This window comes from Panthera uncia, chromosome D1, assembly GCF_023721935.1.
Source record: "Panthera uncia isolate 11264 chromosome D1, Puncia_PCG_1.0, whole genome shotgun sequence".
In the NCBI taxonomy this organism is placed as follows: Eukaryota; Metazoa; Chordata; class Mammalia; order Carnivora; family Felidae; genus Panthera; species Panthera uncia.
In genome coordinates, this window is record NC_064808.1 from 68,112,907 (window position 1) to 68,135,461 (window position 22,555).

A 22,555-nucleotide genomic window follows, 5' to 3' on the forward strand; every position below is an offset into this window, starting at 1 on the left:
AAATTTACTGTCAAATTGGTTTCCATACAACACCCAGTGCTCATCCCAAAAGGTGCCCTCCTCAATACCCATCACCCACCCTGCCCTCCCTCCCACCCCCCATCAACCCTCAGTTTGTTCTCAGTTTTTAACAGTCTCTTATGCTTTGGCTCTCTCCCACTCTAACCTCTTTTTTTTTTTTTTCCTTCCCCTCCCCCATGGGTTTCTGTTACGTTTCTCAGGATCCACATAAGAGTGAAACCATATGGTATCTGTCTTTCTCTGTATGGCTTATTTCACTTAGCATAACACTCTCCAGTTCCATCCACGTTGCTACAAAAGGCCATATTTCATTTTTTCTCATTGCCACGTAGTATTCCATTGTGTATATAAACCACAATTTCTTTATCCATTCATCAGTTGATGGACATTTAGGTTCTTTCCATAATTTGGCTATTGTTGAGAGTGCTGCTATAAACATTGGGGTACAAGTGCCCCTATGCATCAGTACTCCTGTATCCCTTGGATAAATTCCTAGCAGTGCTATTGCTGGGTCATAGGGTAGGTCTATTTTTAATTTTCTGAGGAACCTCCACACTGCTTTCCAGAGCGGCTGCACCAATTTGCATTCCCACCAACAGTGCAAGAGGGTTCCTGTTTCTCCACATCCTCTCCAGCATCTATAGTCCCCTGATTTCTTCATTTTGGCCACTCTGACTGGCGTGAGGTGGTATCTGAGTGTGGTTTTGATTTGTATTTCCCTGATAAGGAGCGACGTTGAACATCTTTTCATGTGCCTGTTGGCCATCCGGATGTCTTCTTTAGAGAAGTGTCTATTCATGTTTTCTGCCCATTTCTTCACTGGGTTATTTGTTTTTTGGGTGTGGAGTTTGATGAGCTCTTTATAGATTTTGGATACTAGCCCTTTGTCCGATGTGTCATTTGCAAATATCTTTTCCCATTCCGTTGGTTGCCTTTTAGTTTTGTTGGTTGTTTCCTTTGCTGTGCAGAAGCTTTTTATCTTCATAAGGTCCCAGTAATTCACTTTTGCTTTTAATTCCCTTGCCTTTGGGGATGTGCCGAGTAAGAGATTGCTACGGCTGAGGTCAGAGAGGTCTTTTCCTGCTTTCTCCTCTAAGGTTTTGATGGTTTCCTGTCTCACATTCAGGTCCTTTATCCATTTTGAGTTTATTTTTGTGAATGGTGTGAGAAAGTGGTCTAGTTTCAACCTTCTGCATGTTGCTGTCCAGTTCTCCCAGCACCATTTGTTAAAGAGACTGTCTTTTTTCCATTGGATGTTCTTTCCTGCTTTGTCAAAGATGAGTTGGCCATACGTTTGTGGGTCTAGTTCTGGGGTTTCTATTCTATTCCATTGGTCTATGTGAATGATACATTGGATCAGATGGACTTGACAGATATATTTAGAACTCTGCATCCCAAAGCAACAGAATATACTTTCTTCTCGAGTGCACATGGAACATTCTCCAAGATAGATCATATACTGGGTCACAAAACAGCCCTTCATAAGTTTACAAGAATTGAAATTATACCATGCATACTTTCAGACCACAATGCTATGAAGCTTGAAATCAACCACAGGAAAAAGTCTGGAAAACCTCCAAAAGCATGGAGGTTAAAGAACACCCTACTAACAAATGAGTGGGTCAACCAGGCAATTAGAGAAGAAATTAAAAAATATATGGAAACAAACGAAAATGAAAATACAACAATCCAGACGCTTTGGGACGCAGCGAAGGCAGTCCTGAGAGGAAAATACATTGCAATCCAGGCCTATCTCAAGAAACAAGAAAAATCCCAAATACAAAATCTAACAGCACACCTAAAGGAAATAGAAGCAGAACAGCAAAGGCAGCCTAAACCCAGCAGAAGAAGAGAAATAATAAAGATCAGAGCAGAAATAAACAATATAGAATCTAAAAAAACGGTAGAGCAGATCAACGAAACCAAGAGTTGGTTTTTTGAAAAAATAAACAAAATTGACAAACCTCTAGCCAGGCTTCTCAAAAAGAAAAGGGAGATGACCCAAATAGATAAAATCATGAATGAAAATGGAATTATTACAACCAATCCCTCAGAGATACAAACAATTATCAGGGAATACTATGAAAAATTATATGCCAACAAATTGGACAACCTGGAAGAAATGGACAAATTCCTAAACACCCACACTCTTCCAAAACTCAATCAGGAGGAAATAGAAAGCTTGAACAGACCCATAACCAGCGAAGAAATTGAATCGGTTATCAAAAATCTCCCAACAAACAAGAGTCCAGGACCAGATGGCTTCCCAGGGGAGTTCTACCAGACGTTTAAAGCAGAGATAATACCTATCCTTCTCAAGCTATTCCAAGAAATAGAAAGGGAAGGAAAACTTCCAGACTCATTCTATGAAGCCAGTATTACTTTGATTCCTAAACCAGACAGAGACCTAGTAAAAAAAGAGAACTACAGGCCAATATCTCTGATGAATATGGATGCAAAAATTCTCAATAAGATACTAGCAAATCGAATTCAACAGCATATAAAAAGAATTATTCACCATGATCAAGTGGGATTCATTCCTGGGATGCAGGGCTGGTTCAACATTCGCAAATCGATCAACGTGATACATCACATTAACAAAAAAAAAAAGAGAAGAACCATATGATCCTGTCAATCGATGCAGAAAAGGCCTTTGACAAAATCCAGCACCCTTTCTTAATAAAAACCCTTGAGAAAGTCGGGATAGAAGGAACATACTTAAAGATCATAAAGGCCATTTATGAAAAGCCCACAGCTAACATCATCCTCAACGGGGAAAAACTGAGAGCTTTTTCCCTGAGATCAGGAACACGACAGGGATGCCCACTCTCACCGCTGTTGTTTAATATAGTGCTGGAAGTTCTAGCATCAGCAATCAGACAACAAAAGGAAATCAAAGGCATCAAAATTGGCAAAGATGAAGTCAAGCTTTCGCTTTTTGCAGATGACATGATATTATACATGGAAAATCCGATAGACTCCACCAAAAGTCTGCTAGAACTGATACATGAATTCAGCAAAGTTGCAGGATACAAAATCAATGTGCAGAAATCAGTTGCATTCTTATACACTAACAATGAAGCAACAGAAAGACAAATGAAGAAACTGATCCCATTCACAATTGCACCAAGAAGCATAAAATACCTAGGAATAAATCTAACCAAAGATGTAAAAGATCTGTATGCTGAAAACTATAGAAAGCTTATGCAGGTAATTGAAGAAGATATAAAGAAATGGAAAGACATTCCCTGCTCATGGATTGGAAGAATAAATATTGTCAAAATGTCAATACTACCCAAAGCTATCTACACATTCAATGCAATCCCAATCAAAATTGCACCAGCATTCTTCTCGAAACTAGAACAAGCAATCCTAAAATTCATATGGAACCACAAAAGGCCCCGAATAGCCAAAGTCATTTTGAAGAAGAAGACCAAAGCAGGAGGCATCACAATCCCAGACTTTAGCCTCTACTACAAAGCTGTCATCATCAAGACAGCATGGTATTGGCATAAAAACAGCCTTCAATGAAACCAGAAAACTTTTGATTACTGAGAGTGATTTAAAAAAAAAAAAAAAGATGCTCTCTCCCTCTCTCTGCCACTTCCCTGCACGTACTCTCTTTCACAAAATAAATAAAAAACTTGCTATATAAAAAAAGGGGGGGCTGGGTGGCTCAGTCAGTTAAGTGTCTGACTCTTGATTTCCGCTCAGGTCATGATCTCACATTTCATGAGTCTGAGCCCTGTGTCAGGTTCTGTGCTGATAGTGCAGAGCCTGCTTGAGATTCTCTCTTTCCCTCTTCCTCTGCCCCTTTCCTGCTTACTCTATCTGTGTCTCAAAATAAACAAATAAACTTAAAAATGCTATAAAAAAGATGGCAAATGCCTTTTAGTTATGGCTCATGACTACTTTTCTGGGATTTTCAGATCACCATTAACGCACTGTAATCCATTCATTTAGAATCAGAAGGCCTAAGAAGAAAATCTGAGTGACCTTAAAGGAAATGCTTATAATAGTTGTAACAGTTAGTTCAATGGCTATTCTGTGCCATTCACTGGGCTAGATAGTCATTGATTTAAAGGATCTTACTTTCAAATGTGGAAGACACCCCATAGAGAGAGATTGGAACCTTTTCCAGATTTTATCATTCATTCAACTTCAATCAATCAATGTCTGTATTATTTTCTTATCACTATATCTTTTAAAATTTTATTAATACTAGACTGATAGTATAATTGAACTGTTAATAGGTACTGAACTACTTGCACACTATTTAATTTCTCCAATAATTCTTTGAACTAATTACTACTATTACCTCCATTTTATGTAAGCTCATTTTATGAAGCTCAGAGAGGGAAATTTGCGTAAAGTCACACAACGAATCACTGATGGAGTATAGATTTGAACATGGATATGTCTGACTCCAAAGCCTTTTGATTTAAACCACTATGCTGTTGACAGAAAATAGAGATGAATTGTTGCAGACATGTCATGCACACAGCCAAAATTCTCATCTGTATTTTTTTATACTACATTTGTCATAAATTCACCTTCCGTAGTTTGTATTGGTGTTTATGTAGCAAACTTAAGGAAAATCTAGAAGGTGCTTAGAGATCTGGCAATTGCATTGTTAAACAGAGTAGTTACTTTCTTTTACCTCTGGTCACCATTATGATGTTTGGTCTTTAGAAAAGGATAGTCTCCATAATATCAGCTTTGTAAGAAGGGCAAATGTTAAATAGTGCTTTACTCTTTCCTGAATAGCTTTGTTATTTTGGAAAAAGTATTTTCAGACACATTCCTCAGATATGATATGTTGTAACATTACTTAGAGTCTTTTTCTTCTGCTTGAAAATTCCTCTCCATTTTACCTGGTTAACTTCTCATTTCACATGCATTAATTCCATTTCCTTCCAGAAGGTACTACAGAACTGGCTAATTTTCTCTTCTCAGTGTTCCTGTAGTAATCACTGCATACTCTCATCCTAACACTTTCCTTCGTCCTTTGTTCCTTTCCTTTGTTTATTCATCCATTCCTTTATTTCCTCTTCTTTTTTTAAGTTTATTTATTTATTTTGAATGAGGGAGAAAGTGCAATTTGGGGAGGAGCAGAGACAGATGAGAGAGAGAGAATCCCAAGCAGGCTCCACACTGTCAGCACAGAGCCTGATGTGGGGCTCAAACTCAGGAACCATGAGATTATGACCAGAGCTGAAGTTGGATGCTTAACCAACTGAGCCACCCAGGCACTCCTCCTCTTCTTTCTTTTATTCTTTTCATTGGACAAACATTAAATCAGTTTCTACTATATGCTTGGCATATTTAATATATTAAATTGAAATTGCCTCTTTATTTGTATATTTGTCTGCCCAGGCCCTGGGATACTTGAGGGTGGGAATTGTATCTCCATGATCACTGTGTCCAGTGCCCAGTGCTATGTTTGAACCTTGTTAGAACTATTTGCTCATGAGTACTATCCTCTGTGCTGCCAGTGAACCTGCCATATGGTTCATTTATAGCATGTATCATATGTTATACTCTTAATGCAATTATTTAAGTCAGCCCTCTTCTGTTATGGACATGTGATTCTACATAAACGGAAAGTCAGACACCTTCCATTTACATCTCTATCAGTAGAACTTAGCACAAGTTGACAACAGTATAAAAACTTGATAAAAGAACTTTTGCTGAATGAATGATAGAATAATCAGCTTGTATAACATATATTCCTATTCAAATTTTTCTCTAACCCAGAAGCCAAGAAATTAGGTTCACCATTATGAAAACCTGTTCCATTTTTAATATTAACAGAAACTATTACAATTGTAGTGATAAAAATAAACATATTTCTCATCTAAACTCATAACAAATCTACCCTAAAGAATCAGAAGCAAATAATATTCAATACATGGCAAGAATTTTTTACCCCTTTCCTCATCTAGATTGAATTGTAATAAATAGGCAGCACATTTTAAATGAAAATATCAGAGTGACTTGGAGATAATTAACATATGACCGGCTTGAAAGCTGAATTTTTTTTCTTTTCTATGGTTTTCTGGAAAAAGACAAAAAACAAAAAAAACCCACAAAAAACAGGACTCCAAAACGTGATTGTGGAGAAGGGAAGGTGGTAGGGCATAATACGGTACAATCACAGTACTTAGGCTTGATTTTCCACTAGTTTGGTCAATTAGTCACTAGTTTGAGCAGTTTACAGTATCTTCCTGGGTCTTAATTAATTCAATTATAAAATAATAATATCTACCTCATAGGATTCAAAAGGATAATGCCTAAGGTAGTTATAATTTTTGGTAATGAAAATCAATCCTCCCTATGATTTTTTTAATGTACTTATTTATTAAAAGGCAAAGAAAAGGGGTGCCTGTGTAGCTAAGTCGGTTAAACATTAGACTCTTGATTTCAGCTCAGGTCATGGTGTCGTGGCTCATGGGATTAAGCCCCACATCAGGCTCTGTGCTGACAGCACAGCACCTGCTTGGGATTCTCTGTCTCCCTCTCTCTCTGTCCCTTCCCCACTCTCTCTCTCTCTCTCAAAAATAAATTTTTAAAAAAGGCAAAAAAAAAAACCTCCCAAGAAAAGTGGGACAAACTGAGGAACACAAATGAAGTAATTATTTGTAAGAAGAAAGTATCTGAAATGCTGGAGTTATAAAACTTGTCAGTGTTTTGTCCCCTTGGAGCTCATCCTCCAATCCCTCCCAGGTTCCCACCAACTCCCTTTTGTTTGACTCTGTTCTCTTTTTCTCCCTTAATGAATATACAAAGGTTTCAACCTCCAAAGCAATTAGGTAACTGAGGGAACCAAAGAAACTTCCCAGAGAATGTTCCTATTGACATTAAAATGCTGATAGGCACTGCCTTCCTTCTATTTTACAGCTTTGCCTTTAAAATGAATAAAATACATTTCTTTATAAGTGAAAAGCAGGAATTCATTCTAACTTCCTGTCATAAAGCTTCTTACTGAGTTACTTTTTGAAAGTCATGTTGTTTTTGCTTTTTCCTTTTAGTTGGGTTTGTTGGAAGGTTGCCAGAGTTGGCAAACCCACCTGAAAGGGTTTCTGTGGCTTGGGCTTTAGACTAAGGAGCCAAAGATCTGCTACTTTTAACCTAACCCAAATTCTTTGAGAGAAAACAAATTAAAGATTCTTTCTAGGACAGTTTTTGCATATATCTGGTGGGGAATGGTGTGCAATGAAGAAGTTATCTTGGCAGAGGCTGTTAGGGAATTCTCTGAACACTGAACCCAAATTGTTGCCTTCCACTATTCCCCTCAGCCCCCCTTACTTGCTCCAGCCAGATTATACTTTAGTTACTGTCATCTCTCAGGGAAACAATTACCTTCTCTTTTTGATTTTAATTCCTAATCAGATCTTTTCGTTGCTCTTTATTCCCACTACATCATCATAGTCCAAAAGGCAAATAGATTCACATTGTGATCTGCAAAATTTTCATTACTGTGGTTTTCTCTTACCGCTTTTAAAATCCCAATTCTAATCTTTATTTTTAAATTGTATCTTTCAGTATTCAGTATTTAAATAGCTCAACTAGTATGAAGTGTCTTAAGTTATAAAGATTGTAAACATGCAGGGAATTACAGAACAAACTTAAAAAAATCTAGATTTGACAAACAGTGATATTTCATCATGATTGTTTCAAATCAAACACACAGCTTACAGATAAAATTGAAACCTCTTTCCTAACTCCCACCAAACTCCCTCCCTTCTCTGCAGATTAAACCACTACTCTGAAATCACTACCCTTCCTGTTCATGCTTTTAAGCATATTCACTCTTTACATTGCTATTTGGATAATATTCATAAAACAGCCCACCCTGTTTGCATTTCCTTTCTTATTCAGTTTTTGGATATTCCTGGAGGTGATAATTGCCTTGTTTGAAACTATTCTTTCCACTAGAATGTAAACATTATAAGGGCAGGGAATTTTATGTTTTGGCCATGGGAATATTTTCAGCCCTTAGAACATTGCCTGGGACAGAGGAAGTGCTAGGTATATATTTGTTGAACAAAGGACTAAATGATTAAATAATGGTTTTTAAATTCCGTTAGAATAAACTTCAAAATATTTCCCATGACTTGCAAAGCCCTCCAAGGGTTGGTCTTGGCCTCGCTTGTCTGTCTTATTCCCTCCACCCCATACTCTGGGTTGTCCTCAGTTCCTGTATTCTATGTCCCAAACACTCTTCTCCTCATTTCAGTTTGGCCAATGTCCACCTTTACTTTAATTCTTGCATGTACTCTGTCCACTGGGGGAAATTTTCATCTCATCTAAGTTGCTTCCACTGATTCAGGATCTTATGGCATTCTGGTCCTCTCTGTTGTTAACACTCAACATCTTATTATTCTCTGTCAATATTTAGGATGATAATCTCTTTGAGGGCAGGGATCCCATTTATCCTTTTCACTGCTAACATAGATAAGAGTGCTAGACAGAGAATAACTACTTTGTTCTCAATGGATTAGGGACACTGTCTATGTTGTGCCCTCATCCTCCAGTTTTAAATCTAAATTTTATTTTAGTCTTCCTGGTTTTCATGCCAAATTCTCTTTCTCTGTCTTCCTAATTCCTAGTTTCTGGTTCCTGATAATTTATGATAGCTATTAAGAATATAGATAGCTTAAAATTTATTTTAATGGCTTTATTGATGGAAATATGTGCCTATAACATAATTTAATATTATATGCATACACATATATGTGTGTATGTGTGTGTATGAAGAGGTAACCCATAGTCCCAGCGCTCACATACATGTTTTCTTAACAGTGAGTAACCTTCATTTCAGACATCTTTCCATGAATATATACATATATACAAATATATGCCTGAATATATAGACATTAATGTCAGTTGTTTGCCACATCTAGTTTGTTTTTTTTTTTTTTTTCTAAATAATCATTCAGTTGTTAGTAGGCTCAAATCTCTTAACCACACTAACAGTCTTACAGGATTGTGTTGGGATTAACTAAATTAACATTTGTAAAATGTTTCAAACAGTTCTCCTTTCACACATATAGAAAGCATAATGTATGTGTTAGTTGCTATCCATTATCACCATGAGGGTACTGACCCAAAGGTGACCTGAGCTGTCATAGGCTGAAGTAGGGTAACTAAGTGGGTAGAAGAAAGACTTAAAATACTCCCTGAAGCTAGCCCCAAGCTTCTCTGTGGCAGCTTTGGAAGAGCTGAAGTCATCAGAGCAGTCTTCTGGCTAGAGAGCAGCCCCAAGTGATCTGTTACTTTGAATCACGGTCAGTGAGATAGGGTTGCAAACAGCTATAGGCTCCTTGGGAAAATTCTGTAGATCTCAATTAAAGGTTAAACTTCACATAATATCAATGTGGAGACCTTTCTAAGTTTGGCATTTATTCCCCCTACCTTCTTCTCTTCTACCCTCACACACACAAACTCACATGTATGCATATAGCCAGAGGAAAAAAACCATTTCATTCTTCTGCTTGAAACCCTCCAGTGTCCCTCCACTGATTTTTAAAAAATTTTTTTAAATCTTTATTTAACTTTTGAAAGAGAGAGAGAGAGAGAGAGAGACAGACAGACAGACAGACATAGAATGAGCGGGGGAGGGGTGGAGAGAGAGGGAGACACAGAATCCAAAGCAGGCTCCAGGCTCTGAGCTGTCAGCACAGAGCCTGATGCAGGACTGGAACTCACAAACCGCAAGATCATGACCTGAGCTGAAGTCGGACACTAAACCGACTGAGCCACCCAGGAGCCCCTGTCCCTCCACTGTTTACAGGAAAAAGTCCAAACTCCTTAGTTAATAGCTATTTTCACAGGATGACCCTAATACCTGCTTTCATTTTCATTTGTTACACTCCCCATAATTTTCCTGCAGGTTGACATACATTGACTGAGTGCCTGCTCTGTGCCAGGCATTCTGTTACATGCTGGGAATGGTAATAGGATTGAGATACAGTTATGTCCTTGAGAAACTAATGATTCAGTAGAAGAGGCAGATAAGGAGAAAGACCATTAAAATCCAATTTGAAAACTGATGTAAAGAGGGAAGCAGAATTTGTTTTAGAAATACAGAATAGGGGGCTTATCAGTCTAAGTACATCAAGAAAGATTTCATAGAGGTGACATCTGAACAGAATAAGGAAGGGTGAGTAGGAGTTACTCAAGTAAAGGAGGAGGAGTAAGTACCTTCCAGGCAGAGAAGATAACACATGTATGGGCATGGAAGAATAAAATGGCATTGTATGTAGACAAGTATTTAAACAGCCCTTGATACTAGAAGGCAAAATCATAAAGATTTGTAAAGTGGTACTGATTGAAACTAGAAAGATTATAAGAGGGTGGGGAAGAGAGGGAATTCTGAATGCCATGTTGAAAAACTTGGAATATATCCTGTAGAGATATGAAAACACTGGTAAGTGTTGAGCAATGAAGTAAATGGGACAAATCTGTACTTTGGATACATTATCCAGCAGCAAGATGAAAAGTAGACTTAGAGGCATGTGGCATACATTTGGGAGTAGGGAAATAAACTGGGAAATTACTGCAAGGGTCAAGTGTGAAATCTGAGAACCTAATCAAGGGAAGAGTTGTACAAATGGAGAAGAAAGGAGGGAATAAGAATATTTAGCAACTCAAATAGCTGGGCTTGACCAGTGACTGGATATGCGTGGCCTGGCGTAGAGAAGAGTCTAGGGTGGCTCCCTTGGTTTTGCTCACCATCTAGGAGAATGGTGGTGCCATTAAAAGCCTTGATCTGGCACACTCTAATATGATCTTCTTCACTTTTTAAAAAGTGAGCTGAAAATTATGCCTCATAATTTTCTGGAATTCTCCCATCTTAAGTATGCCCTCCTTCATTTTTCCATAATACTTTATTCATTCCTTATCTACCTGCAGGAGTTAGTGTACTGTGTTGTTACTATTTACATATTTTTCTTCCACTAGATTATAAGTTTACTGAAAACTTAGATTGCATTTTGAATTTTAGTTCCTACTACATTTTCTGGCTCAAACTAAGGAGTTTGTTAAATTAATTCAGACTTCATTTGTTAAATTAATTAAGTCATACTTGAAAATCTCAAATTTTATGTCAAACTGATCTTGTCTTAAACCAAACTACTGGTCTTTATCAAAGAATGCATTTATTTCTTCAGTTTTCAAAGCAGAAAATTTGGTTCCCTTACTTAGTATCTCGTTTAGTCCAAGACACCAAGAACTCTTGCCTGCAATGGCAACATGCTGTAACCACCCAACCTGTGTCCCTTCTCCTGCTTTCCATCCCCCTCCAAATCATTCTCCTGCACAGCTACTAGAATTATGTTTTTGAAAATATACATTCAATCATCTTGGGCTTTCTTCTTCTGCTATACTCCATGCAATGGTTTCTCATTATACTTTATATCAAACATTCAAATCCTGAACATGTGCTATGAGGTTATACATGATCTAGTTCCTGCTACCTTTCTGATTTTCCAATTTGTTTCCACATAGGCAGACCTTAGGTGTGCTTTTCCCTTAGAAATGCCCTTCTCACCATTCTTGGCTAGCTATTTCTATTTGTTACTCAGGCCTCAACTAATGTCCATTTCTTCAAAGAGAACTTTTATAACTACAAATTTAAATTGTATCTTCCCTAATATTTTCATTTTTATTTTAGTTCTTTTACTTTATATTAAACACAATTTGTGTGTGTGTGTGTGTGTGTGTGTGTGTGTGCTGTAGCTCATCCATTCAACTACGTTTATTGCAGGCTTTATGTTTAGCACTGAGTTGGCTCTAGGGATACCAGGATGTATGAGTTATCAGAAAGTTCAATGTCTAATGGTGAAAACAGGACTCAAGTGCTATTAGAAGGCACTTGGATGTTATATTAAATCAGATTTTTTTTTTTTACTTTTTAAGAAAAGAGAAGTCTTCTGTATAAATACCAATCATTGACAATCACTGAAACAAAGCCTTAATGTAAGCTGGTCTCAAAAGGCCCAGGATCATAGGATTTTTAGAACCAGGCTTTTGGAATTGCTAATATAACTATCATGGCTAATCTCTCATCCTGTGAGGGATGGAGTCTAACAGTGATGATTTTATAATCTTCTGGCCTCTAGGATTTTGATACTAAATCTGTGTTAATTGTCGAATCACTAGATGATCTGACATCCCACATAGTGGGCCCTCTGCCTAGACTGTTTGTCTCTTAATTTCCTTGAAGACCTACTCCTATAGGTCCTTTCCTCATATTCCATGTCCACAAATCTGTGCCCTTTAATAATATTGTAATCATATTTTTACCTTTTGCTTCCCATATTAACTTCTTTAAGATAGAGTTTGCATCATTATTTCTATATCTTTATTTCAATGGTGGGCAAACATGCATGTAATAAATTTTTATTGCATAATTGGAAGGAAGGATGAAAGGTATTATATTTTGTTTTTACATTGGAAAAATAAGGAATAGCCATGAACTATAATCTTGAGAACACAATGACATATTCCTTAACATTTTTGGAGGAAAAAAACCCAAACCCAAACAACACAAAAGTCAAACAAAGAAAGCAAACAAGCAACAATAACAAAAACAAAAAAACAAGTAGAGATAAGTTTTACCCTGTGCTAACATTATTTTAAAACTCATTTGTTGGAGCTTCCTGGTTTAGAAGGAAAATTACTAAGAGTAGCAAAGTTTGAGACCAACTTCCACCCAACTCTGTGCTTTTTTTCTCTTGGATATGTCATATGTTTTAGTCTTTTATTGGCTAACAGCTCTCCCTCTCCACTTCAAATACATGGTTAACTGGGACCCTGCTTAGGACCTTCTGAGACTCTTCTGAGGATGGGCTGAAAATGTCCAGTAGAAAACCTAGGAATTCTGATCTACTTTGGGGGTGTGAGCAGGAATATTGACCAATCTCTCCCTGAGATATAAAGATTTTTGAGATTAGCCCATGCATTGGGAAGGCTTCTGTCCCTAAGGGAATTCTTTGTCATGTGAACAATACCACCAAGATGAGAAATACTTGAGATGTGACCTCCTCCATGTGTATATCCTTTTTCAGTTAATTTTTGAAGCATGTATCCATGCTGACATTGTGATACGTATACCTGTAAGGTCATCAGTGGGCCACGACCCCAGCTGGCACGCCTTGCAGGTGTATTCATCAAAGACATATTCATTCTCTTTACAGGGTGTACAGGTCCAACAACAGCTGACTTCTCCCTTCCGGATCACCTAAGGTAAATATTTAAAGTTTTGATTATTTTTTTGTATAGATGAAAATCCAGCAATCTGTTATTCAAATATGCTGCTTTGCAAAGCAGAAATGGCTTTAACATAAATTATTTCAAATGTTATCAAATAAGTAGTGTGTTTATTAATATTCTCATTTTATAATCACAGAAACTGAAGCTGAGTTTAAGCAATTAGTCCCACATCATAAAATTGGTTGGTGACAGGGTTTAGAATTAAATTAAATACAAGTCTTTGAACTGAGAACAAACTGAGGGTTGATGGGGGGTGGGAGGGAAGGGAGGGTGGGTGATGGGTATTGAGGAGGGCACCTTTTGGGATGAGCACTGGGTGTTGTATGGAAACCAATTTGACAATAAACTTCATATATTGAAAAAAATAAATACAAGTCTTTGGGTACTTAGCTTTAGATATCTATATTTAATGAAACGTCTGTGTTTGTACTTATATATAAATACACACTCATTTACACTTGTATGTATATAACTGAATTTTCCCCAGAGTCTTCTGTTTTCCCTCAAATTAAAAACTTTTGCTCTCTAAATTTATCTTGGCTCCTTCCATCAGTTGAATAATTGTTAGCAAAAAACATTGTATACCTGCTAAAGTTCAAAAGTCTACTTGTATGATAAAAAAATCCTTAGGAATTCCTATTGAATTAAGAGACTCAACATGTATTTTTTTCTGGAGTTCATCTCTTGGTCTCTATTTCTAATGAAAATCTGGTTCAATAATTCACAGCCCATTCCTTCCTATTCTAGTAGCTTTGATTTGCTTGGGATGATGGTGGATAAGGTCATTGAGACTATTATATACCTCTTCATCTGTTTGATTTTTTTAAGGCAATGGAAAATAATTGAAATAATTTAACAGTTGAAGGAGTCCCAGATGTTATTCTTTAGAAATGGATGTCTTTTATTTTTTTTCCACCACTGGTGCATGAATAGCCTCTGTGGAATAGAGACAGCATTCATTAAACATTCTTATAAATAATTAAAACTGTGATTAATAACCAGCAATAACCAGACACAGCAATGATTACACTGCATATTCCTTGTCCTCCATGCTGATTCTATTAATGACCTTCAATAGTAACAGTGTCTAGATATCTGTAGCCATATACAATTGTAAGCTGGCACCTCTTATGTATTTCCTATACCTTTTGCCGACTCTTGACACTGCCACCACAAAAGTAGAGAATGAAAGAAGGGTCTGAATGGTCCCTTCCTTAAAATAAACAGATAAGTAAGACAGCGTTGCTAATTAGACCTGCTTAATCTACCTAAAGTAGTCTTCATTATAATACTGACTAATGGCTATTTTCTGCATGCCATATACTGTTATCTCACTAAAACATTAGAGTAGCTCTGTAATAAGATGGTTGGTTTTATTTTATTCTTTTTTTTTAAGGGGAGAAAACTGAAGTGTGGTGAGCTTAGATAACACATATGGGCAAATGAAGGATCAAACAATGCCTGTTGGACTTCAAGACTCATGTTCATAAATGTTGTCCCTTACTGGTCTATATAGAGTTCAGGAGGTGGGAAGATGGGTTAAATAGGTGATAGGGATTAAGGAGTACACTTGTGGGTGATGTGCACCTGGAGAGGTATGGAATTGTTGAATCACTATGTTGCATACCTGAAACTAATATGCTCACTAACTGCAATTAAAATAAAAACGTAAAAACAATAGAGTTGAAAGATGCAGTGCAAGAGTCCTGGACTTGAGAATCAAGAGGCACCAGGGTTCTGGTCTTACTTACAGCCAGTAAATAGTTGTGTAGCTTTGAACAGTTCCACAGCTGATTGACTGACTTCTTCAAACGAAGACCAGTGCTTTACATGTAATATCTAGCTTTATAGGGTTTCCTGATGATTAATAGCACAGTGATTTGTAAACTGTAGGACGCTCTAACAATGTTAACTGTTTTATTAGTAATATGCATATGAATATATAGAGAAAAAATGTCATTTTAAGGTAATTTCAACCACACTTGGTAAAACTATTGTTGGACAATTATTATATTTTGTAATGCAAACAAGCACATCTGAAATACTGAAGGATTCTCTTTCTTAGGAGGGCATGGCAAACAAAGCAGCTGCATTTTTTTTCCTTCTAGAAATATACTCAGTTCCTGTGCAGTTCATGTTTGCATTGGTTTGTAAATTTCAATTTTTTTTTACCAAAATAAAATCATTTCCTGTTCTAAGAATAATTCCAATATTATAGTCTTTTTTTTTTTACATCAGTGGTGACAACTTGATATTTCTTCTATTTAGAATTGATTTTACTTTTTTTTCACATATTATATATGTTCTGTTTCACATTCATGAAAAGGTAGTGACAATTCTGTAACATCGTGACTCCCATTCTTTTTGAAGATCCTGGAAGTAGTGGTGCTTTCTTTGTGAATAACAATATGTAATATATTTGAACCTTTGCTAGACCAAGTGTACTTGCATGGACGCTAAATTAACAAATCTGAAAGATGGCATGAGATGTTGACATCTTTAATAGAATTGCTCAATGACAACATTAAGCCATATTAAGAAAATATTGTCACTTGTATATTTAATACAGTGAAAATAATATATGATTAGGAAAATAAAATTTGGGATTAACAAAAGACTAAACATTAAAAAATAACTAGTATTAAAAATATGATAACAGGGAGTCAAATTCTTCCATTGTGTAAGTTATTCCCAGTAGAATGGGGTAGAAAAGTACATATAAAAAAATCTCGCAAATCAGCTATTCAGCATTTTGAAGTTACAGGTTCAAACTGTATTGCTGTGAAAGGTCAAAACAATGTCCATGTGGTAATTTATCCAGGCTAATCTTTCTACAGGAGGAAATGGAAATTATGAACAATCAATATTCTGAGTGAGTCTAAAAATAATTTCACGTACAGAATCTAATTGCAAGATGACTGGGCAAGATGCAGCCTGTCACTGAATATTAAAGGTTAGGAAACTTTTTCTGCAAAGTAAATATTTTGTCTTTGTGGGCCATACAGTCTCTATTTCAACTCAACTGATAAATTCCATTTACTGTAGCACAAAAGCAGGCATAGACAACACATAAACAGATGAGCATGGTGTACTTCAATAAAACTTTATTTACAAAAACAAGCAATAGGCTGGATTTGGCACATGGGTTATGGTTTATTAACCCGTGTTGTATACCATAACAAAACATACAGAAATATTTAGATACCCCATAAGCTATTGTGCCATTTAGCAGATAATATGAATGTCTATTTATCTTTATTTACCTTGTCTTTCTTCCTGCTGGTCTTATGCTTACCAAATCTTCAGAACTATCCCTTGAAGGTTTTACAGTTAACACTAAATTATTTCCATTTAATTTGTAATCACCAATGAATAAACACCTCAAATGTTCCAAACAGAGTAAACATGAGATTGACTGAAAAGACCAAGGCTGACTACTCCAGGTATATACACTGCCTGAAGTGTGGTAGTCTAGTACTTCAATAACTATTTGATGAATACTTTGATACCATTTTTCTTCCCCTAGGGCATTATACCTCAATAGCTAAACTTCTTTTATTTTTATTATATCTTCATTCTCTCTTTCACTGACTTTTTATTTCCTGTAAGTGTGGTCAGAACTTACTTAGCCTAAAAGTAACTTTTCAATGTCCTTAACTATCAGACATGCCCCTTAACTGCTTTTCATCACATACTTCTTCTTGCTCAGTTACCATTCTATTCTTTTAATCTACAAGCTTCTGTTTCCAGAAGGCCCAGGTGAAGGGCTAACCCTAATTTTCTTGTCTTTCCCTCAGTGCTTCTCTTCCTTGACCTCTCTTTTCCACTGACTACCACCTTGCATGACAGCTTGCTTTCTGGTTCTCTATCTTTCCCTGGCCCTGTTGTCCCTCATTCCCTACCTTTTCTTCTTCCTTTAGGCTTTTTTTTAATGTTTATTTTTGACAGAGAGAGAGACAGAGTACAAGCAGGAGGGGGCAGAGAGAGAGGGAGACTACAGAATCTAAAGCAGGCTCCAGGCTCCAAGCCATCTGCACAGAGCCCAATGCGGGGCTCAAAATCATGAGCCGTCAGATTATGACCTGAGCTGAAGTTGGACACTCAACTGACTGAACCACTGGAGGGACCCCCCCCCCCTTACCCCCTTTATGCTTTCAAAGTATATCTTCAGTCTCTGTTCTTGGTCCACATTTATTTCCTCTGTATACTTTCCGGTTCAGTGACTTACCTACTCTAACAGCTCCAACTTTAGCTCTATTCAATTCACTCTGTATCTTCAGCCTTATTTCTCATTGTTGTAGACCAATGTTTTCTATCACTGGATAGATATCTCAAAACCAATAGGCTGCCAAATTAACCCATTGCCTTTTCTCTAAAACCATTCCCATTTTTCTATGCTTGACTTTCTAGTTACTAAGACTTGAAATTGCAGTTGTCTTGGACTTCTTTTTCTTCTCCAATCTGACCTCCAGTTGGTAGCCAGGGTTGATTAAGTATACCTATATATATATATAATGTTTCTCTCAAATACCTCCCCTGCTCCCTCTCCATTCTCACTGTTTCTTCTATAATGCAGGATTCTTGTTATCACTATCAGTGTCCTTACTTGTCTCTTCTTTCTCTATTCATGTTTATAACTACTCATGCATCTTTACCTACTATAGCCTAGTTTATGTCAACATCTTTTGTCAAAATTATCCTGACTCCTGGTTAATAAAAATTAAGTTCAATGTGCTTAGTATGCCATTCAAAACTCTCCACAAATATGGCTTCAATTTATCATTTTGACTTTCTCTTTTATAATAACCATTTAAAGCAATGAACTCTAGATTATTCACTATTATTCCAGAACATTCTTCAATCGACCACTTCTGTATCTTTCCTATTACTGTTCCTTCTATGTAAGTGATCATTTTCCCACATCTCGCTCTGAAATCATATCCATTCTTCATGGTCCAATGTCTAACATTTTACTCAGAAGTAATCTCTCCCATTCTTTTATGTGAACTTATATAGCTCTGTTTTTTTTTCTTTCTTAATGAAATCATCACATTTTATATGATGTTGCTTATCTGTGCCTTGTGGTACTTTTCCTCAGCTAGACTATAATTCTTCTGGCAGTAAATGTGTGTTACTTATTTTTGCCCCACTGATATAAACTATTGCATTTGTAATAGTTTGACAAATATTTGTTAAGTTAATTAGGAATTAATGTGTTTTCCAACTGTTAACTATCTATCCCCAGGAGCATGTCCTTAAAAGGCTTACATGAGTACAAAGAGTGTGGATAAACATGACTCAACTGTCAATTGGTTCAATCAGTCCAATTACTAAGACAACTATAGGTCATACTATCAAAAGGAATTAATGACAGAAAAGTAAAAAAAATTTTTTTTGACATTAGAAGCTTATAATGTAAAAGGTAAGACAAGTATCTAAAAGTTTCAGAAATAGCCAATGACAGTGAATACTTTTGAATTTACAAAAAAATTTAAAAACATGGACTTTATTTTACCTTTATCTGGCCTTTCTCACATGGTTCACTGCAAACGGATCTGATGATGTTGTTTTTCTTGGACCATACTTCATCATCATCCATTTTTAATTCTCCATTATCCCAGCTTCCAACATTGATATAATCAAAATAATCTTTTCCCATTTCCTTGAAATTCATTATTTCATACCTTAGGAACAAGAACATAATGATTATTCAGCTAAGAATATAAGTATTCAGCTATGAAAAAGCAATAGATTTCATTTCCCAAAAATGTATCTACTATCATATTAGTGACACTGGAATTTTCCATGACAGTATACTTAAAATAACAAAAAAGCCTGTCTGCTTCACTTTCCTTTAAGAGACTGTTGTTTTGTTTTTTTTTTTCCATCAAGCTTATACATGAAATAGAAGATAATCCCATGTGAGAAGGTGACTTGACCTCAGCAGGATGAAAAACAGTTTTGAAATAACTTCAAGAAGTTTAAACAAGTACTACTGTTAGACTTCTAAAAAAGATAGAAAGGTTTTTATCTCCATTCAAATAAGATGACAAAATTTTCCTTTACTAGCCAAGTAACAAATTTGGTAAATGTTTAATCTTGTCTTCAGCTGTAGGGAATATGGGGCTAATCTGGATAGGGACTGATTTTACCTTTATTATTTTACACTTTATCAGTGGCTAAATTGTTGTCTAAAGAGACTATCAGGAGTGGTATTTAAAATAAATCTGAAAAGAATTTATGAGATGGGAAGGTGGTGGCAGAGTAGGAGGATCTTAGGCTCGTCTCATCCCACAAATACAACTACATTAACTATCAAATCATCCTAAATACCCCAGGGATTAACCTGAAGACTGGCAGAAAAAACTCCACAAATAAGATAGAGAAGAGGCCACATTGAAGAAGGTAGGAGGTGTGGAGATGCAGTCTGGGATAGAAATGGATCATAGCTGCTGTGGTGTGGTGGGAGGAGTCGCTGTTGTGGAGATGCGACAGACAGACTAACACATAGGGGAGTGCACAGGGAAAATGAAACCCCATAACAATTGGCTTGGAAAGTGAGAGGGGCTGAATTTCATGAGTTTTTGCAACCAGTGGGGCTTAAAGCCTGGGGTTCTAAAGGTCAGCAGACTTGGCACCAGAAGGATAGAGGGGGCTACTCTTGGAGAGAAGGCAGGCAAACAACTCATGGACATGTAGCATGGAAACAGTGAGCTGAAGAGCGCCTGGGGCACACAGTGGAGAGGTATCTGCTCACTTTGGAGTGTGTCCCAGAGAGGCAACATTCACAGAGAGTCTCTTCCAGGAACAAAGGAACTAGCAGGCACCCTTCCCCCATACCACCCCTCAGCATAAACACAGAGCCACCTGTGGTAAGCAGCCCAACACTGACACTCACTACCTAACTTGCTTACACCAAGTCATTCCCCTGCAATCCAGTGGAACTGCCCTTCCCAGTCACCCTTGCCTAAATCCCAGCTTGGTGGTCCCCCTCCCCAAGAAGACTGGCCCAAACCCCTGCTGACACCCCATCTCCTGACCCAGGAGTTTTGTGGGACCTTGGTTCTGGAGGTAGTGCCAAAAGGTCTCACTTCACAAGCAGACCAGACCATACTTACTCAAAATGCACCACATTCAGGCTGGAAACCAAACACTGCCCACAACAGACAAAGATAACCTCTATAGATGATTGGCCTAAAGGATAAAGCATCCAGGGCACAATAGCAGAGCACTGGCAGCATACACTGGAGATACTCCCTGAAGTGCCAGTCCCTGAGGAACAGGGGCCACTATATTGTAGGGCACCACAAGACCTTTTCTTCATAAGGTTATTACCCTCAAGAACAAGAGAAGTAGCTGAATTTCCTAACACAGAGAAGCAGGCACACAGACTTTGACAAAATGAGAAGACAGAGGATACAGGACAAGGTCATGGCCATAGATCTGAGTGAAACAGATAAAAGTAACATGCCTGGTACAGAATTTAAAGTAATAAAGATATTCACTGGACTTCAAAAAAAGAGTGGAAGACATGAATGAGACCCTTAACACAGAGATGAGGAATAGCATAGCAGAGATAAAAGGTTCAATAAACTAAAAGAGAGACACATTGATAGACTGAATAGCAGACTGGGAGAAGCAGAGAAATGAATTAATGACCTAGAAGACAGAGTAATGGAAAGTGATCAAGCTGAACAAAAGAGAGAATGAAGATTTATGCAAAATGAGAATATACTTAGGGATATCAGTGACTCCATCAAATGTAATAACACTCATATTATAGGGATCCCAGAAGAAAAGAGAGAAAAGGGGCCAGAAAATTTATTTGAAGAAATAATAGATGAAAACTTTCTAACCTGGGGAAGGAAACATCCAGATCCAGGAGGCACAGAGATCTCCCAACAAAATCAACAAAAGCAGATACACAACAACCACAAAACAAATAATAAAATGACAACAAATACATATCTATTAATAATTAAATGTAAATTGATTATGCACTCCAATCGAAAGGCATAGGGTGACATAATGGATAAAAAAACAAGACCTGTCTGTATGCTGCCTGAAAGAGATTCTTTTTAGACTTAAAAACACCAAATTGAAAGTGAAGGGATGAAGAAACATTTATCATGCAAGTAGGTGTCAAAAGAAAACCAGGATAGCTAATACTTATATTGGACAAAATAATACTTAAAAAAAAAAAGACTGTAAAAAAAGACAAAGAAGGGGACATATAATAATGAAGGGGAGAATCCAACAAAAAGATATAACAAGTGTAAATATTTATGCACTCAACAAAAAGCACCCAAATACATAAAACAGTTAATAACAAACATAAGCAACTAATCTATGATAATACAATAATAGTAGGGGACTTTAACACCCCACTTACATCAATAGATCATCTAAACAGAAAACCAACAAGGAAACAATGGCTTTGAATGATACACCATACTAGATGGATTTACCAGAGATATTCAGAACATTCCATCCTAAAAAAGCAGAACACACATTCTTTTTAAATCCTCTCAGAATATTCTTGAGAATAGATAACATATTAGGCCACAAAACAAGCCTCAACAAATTCAAGAAAATCAAACTCATATCATGCCTAGTTTCTGACCACAACACTATGAAATTAGAAGTCAATCATAGGAACAAGTATGGAAAATTCACGAAAACATGGAGGTTAAATGAGATGCTACTAAACAATGAGTGGGCCAACCAGGAAATTAAAGAAGGAAATAAAAAGGTACATGGAAACAAATGAAAATGAAAACACAACATTCTAAAACCTTTGGGATATAGCAGAAGCAGTTTTAAGAGGGAAGTTTATAGCAACATAGACCTACCTCAAGAAGGAAAAAGAATCTCAAATAAACATTCTTACACTGAAAGAGCTAAAAACAGAACAACAAACAAAATCTTAAACCGGCAGAAGGAAGGGAATAATAGAGATGAGAGCAGAATAAATGATGTAGAAACTAAAAATCAAAAGAACATGTCAATGAAACCTTGGCCTGGTTCTTTGAAAAAAAAAAAATCAATGAAATCGATAAAACTCTAACCGAACTTGTCAAGAAAAAAAGGGAAAGGACTCAAAGAAAATCACAAGGGAGAGAGGAGGAATAACAACCACTATAGAAATAAAAATAATTATAAGAGAATATTATGAAAACTAAATGCCAACAAATTGGACAACCTAGAAAATGGATAAATTCCTAGAAACATATAAACTATGAAAACTGAAACAGGA

General features: G+C 36.7%; 1 protein-coding gene across 8 annotated transcripts in view; it reads right to left on the reverse strand.

Annotated features, from left to right (window-relative positions):
- Window positions 1-22,555, reverse strand: part of GRM5 (glutamate metabotropic receptor 5) — a 525,626-nt gene that overhangs the window by 70,115 nt on the left and 432,956 nt on the right. For all 8 annotated transcript variants that reach the window (XM_049653231.1, XM_049653248.1, XM_049653240.1 and 5 more), the window contains exons 5-6: window positions 18,815-18,983; window positions 13,141-13,267 (exon numbers count right to left, since the gene is read on the reverse strand). In XM_049653231.1, the coding sequence (XP_049509188.1) occupies window positions 13,141-13,267; window positions 18,815-18,983 (296 nt within the window). The remainder of the gene's footprint in view (window positions 1-13,140; window positions 13,268-18,814; window positions 18,984-22,555) is intronic.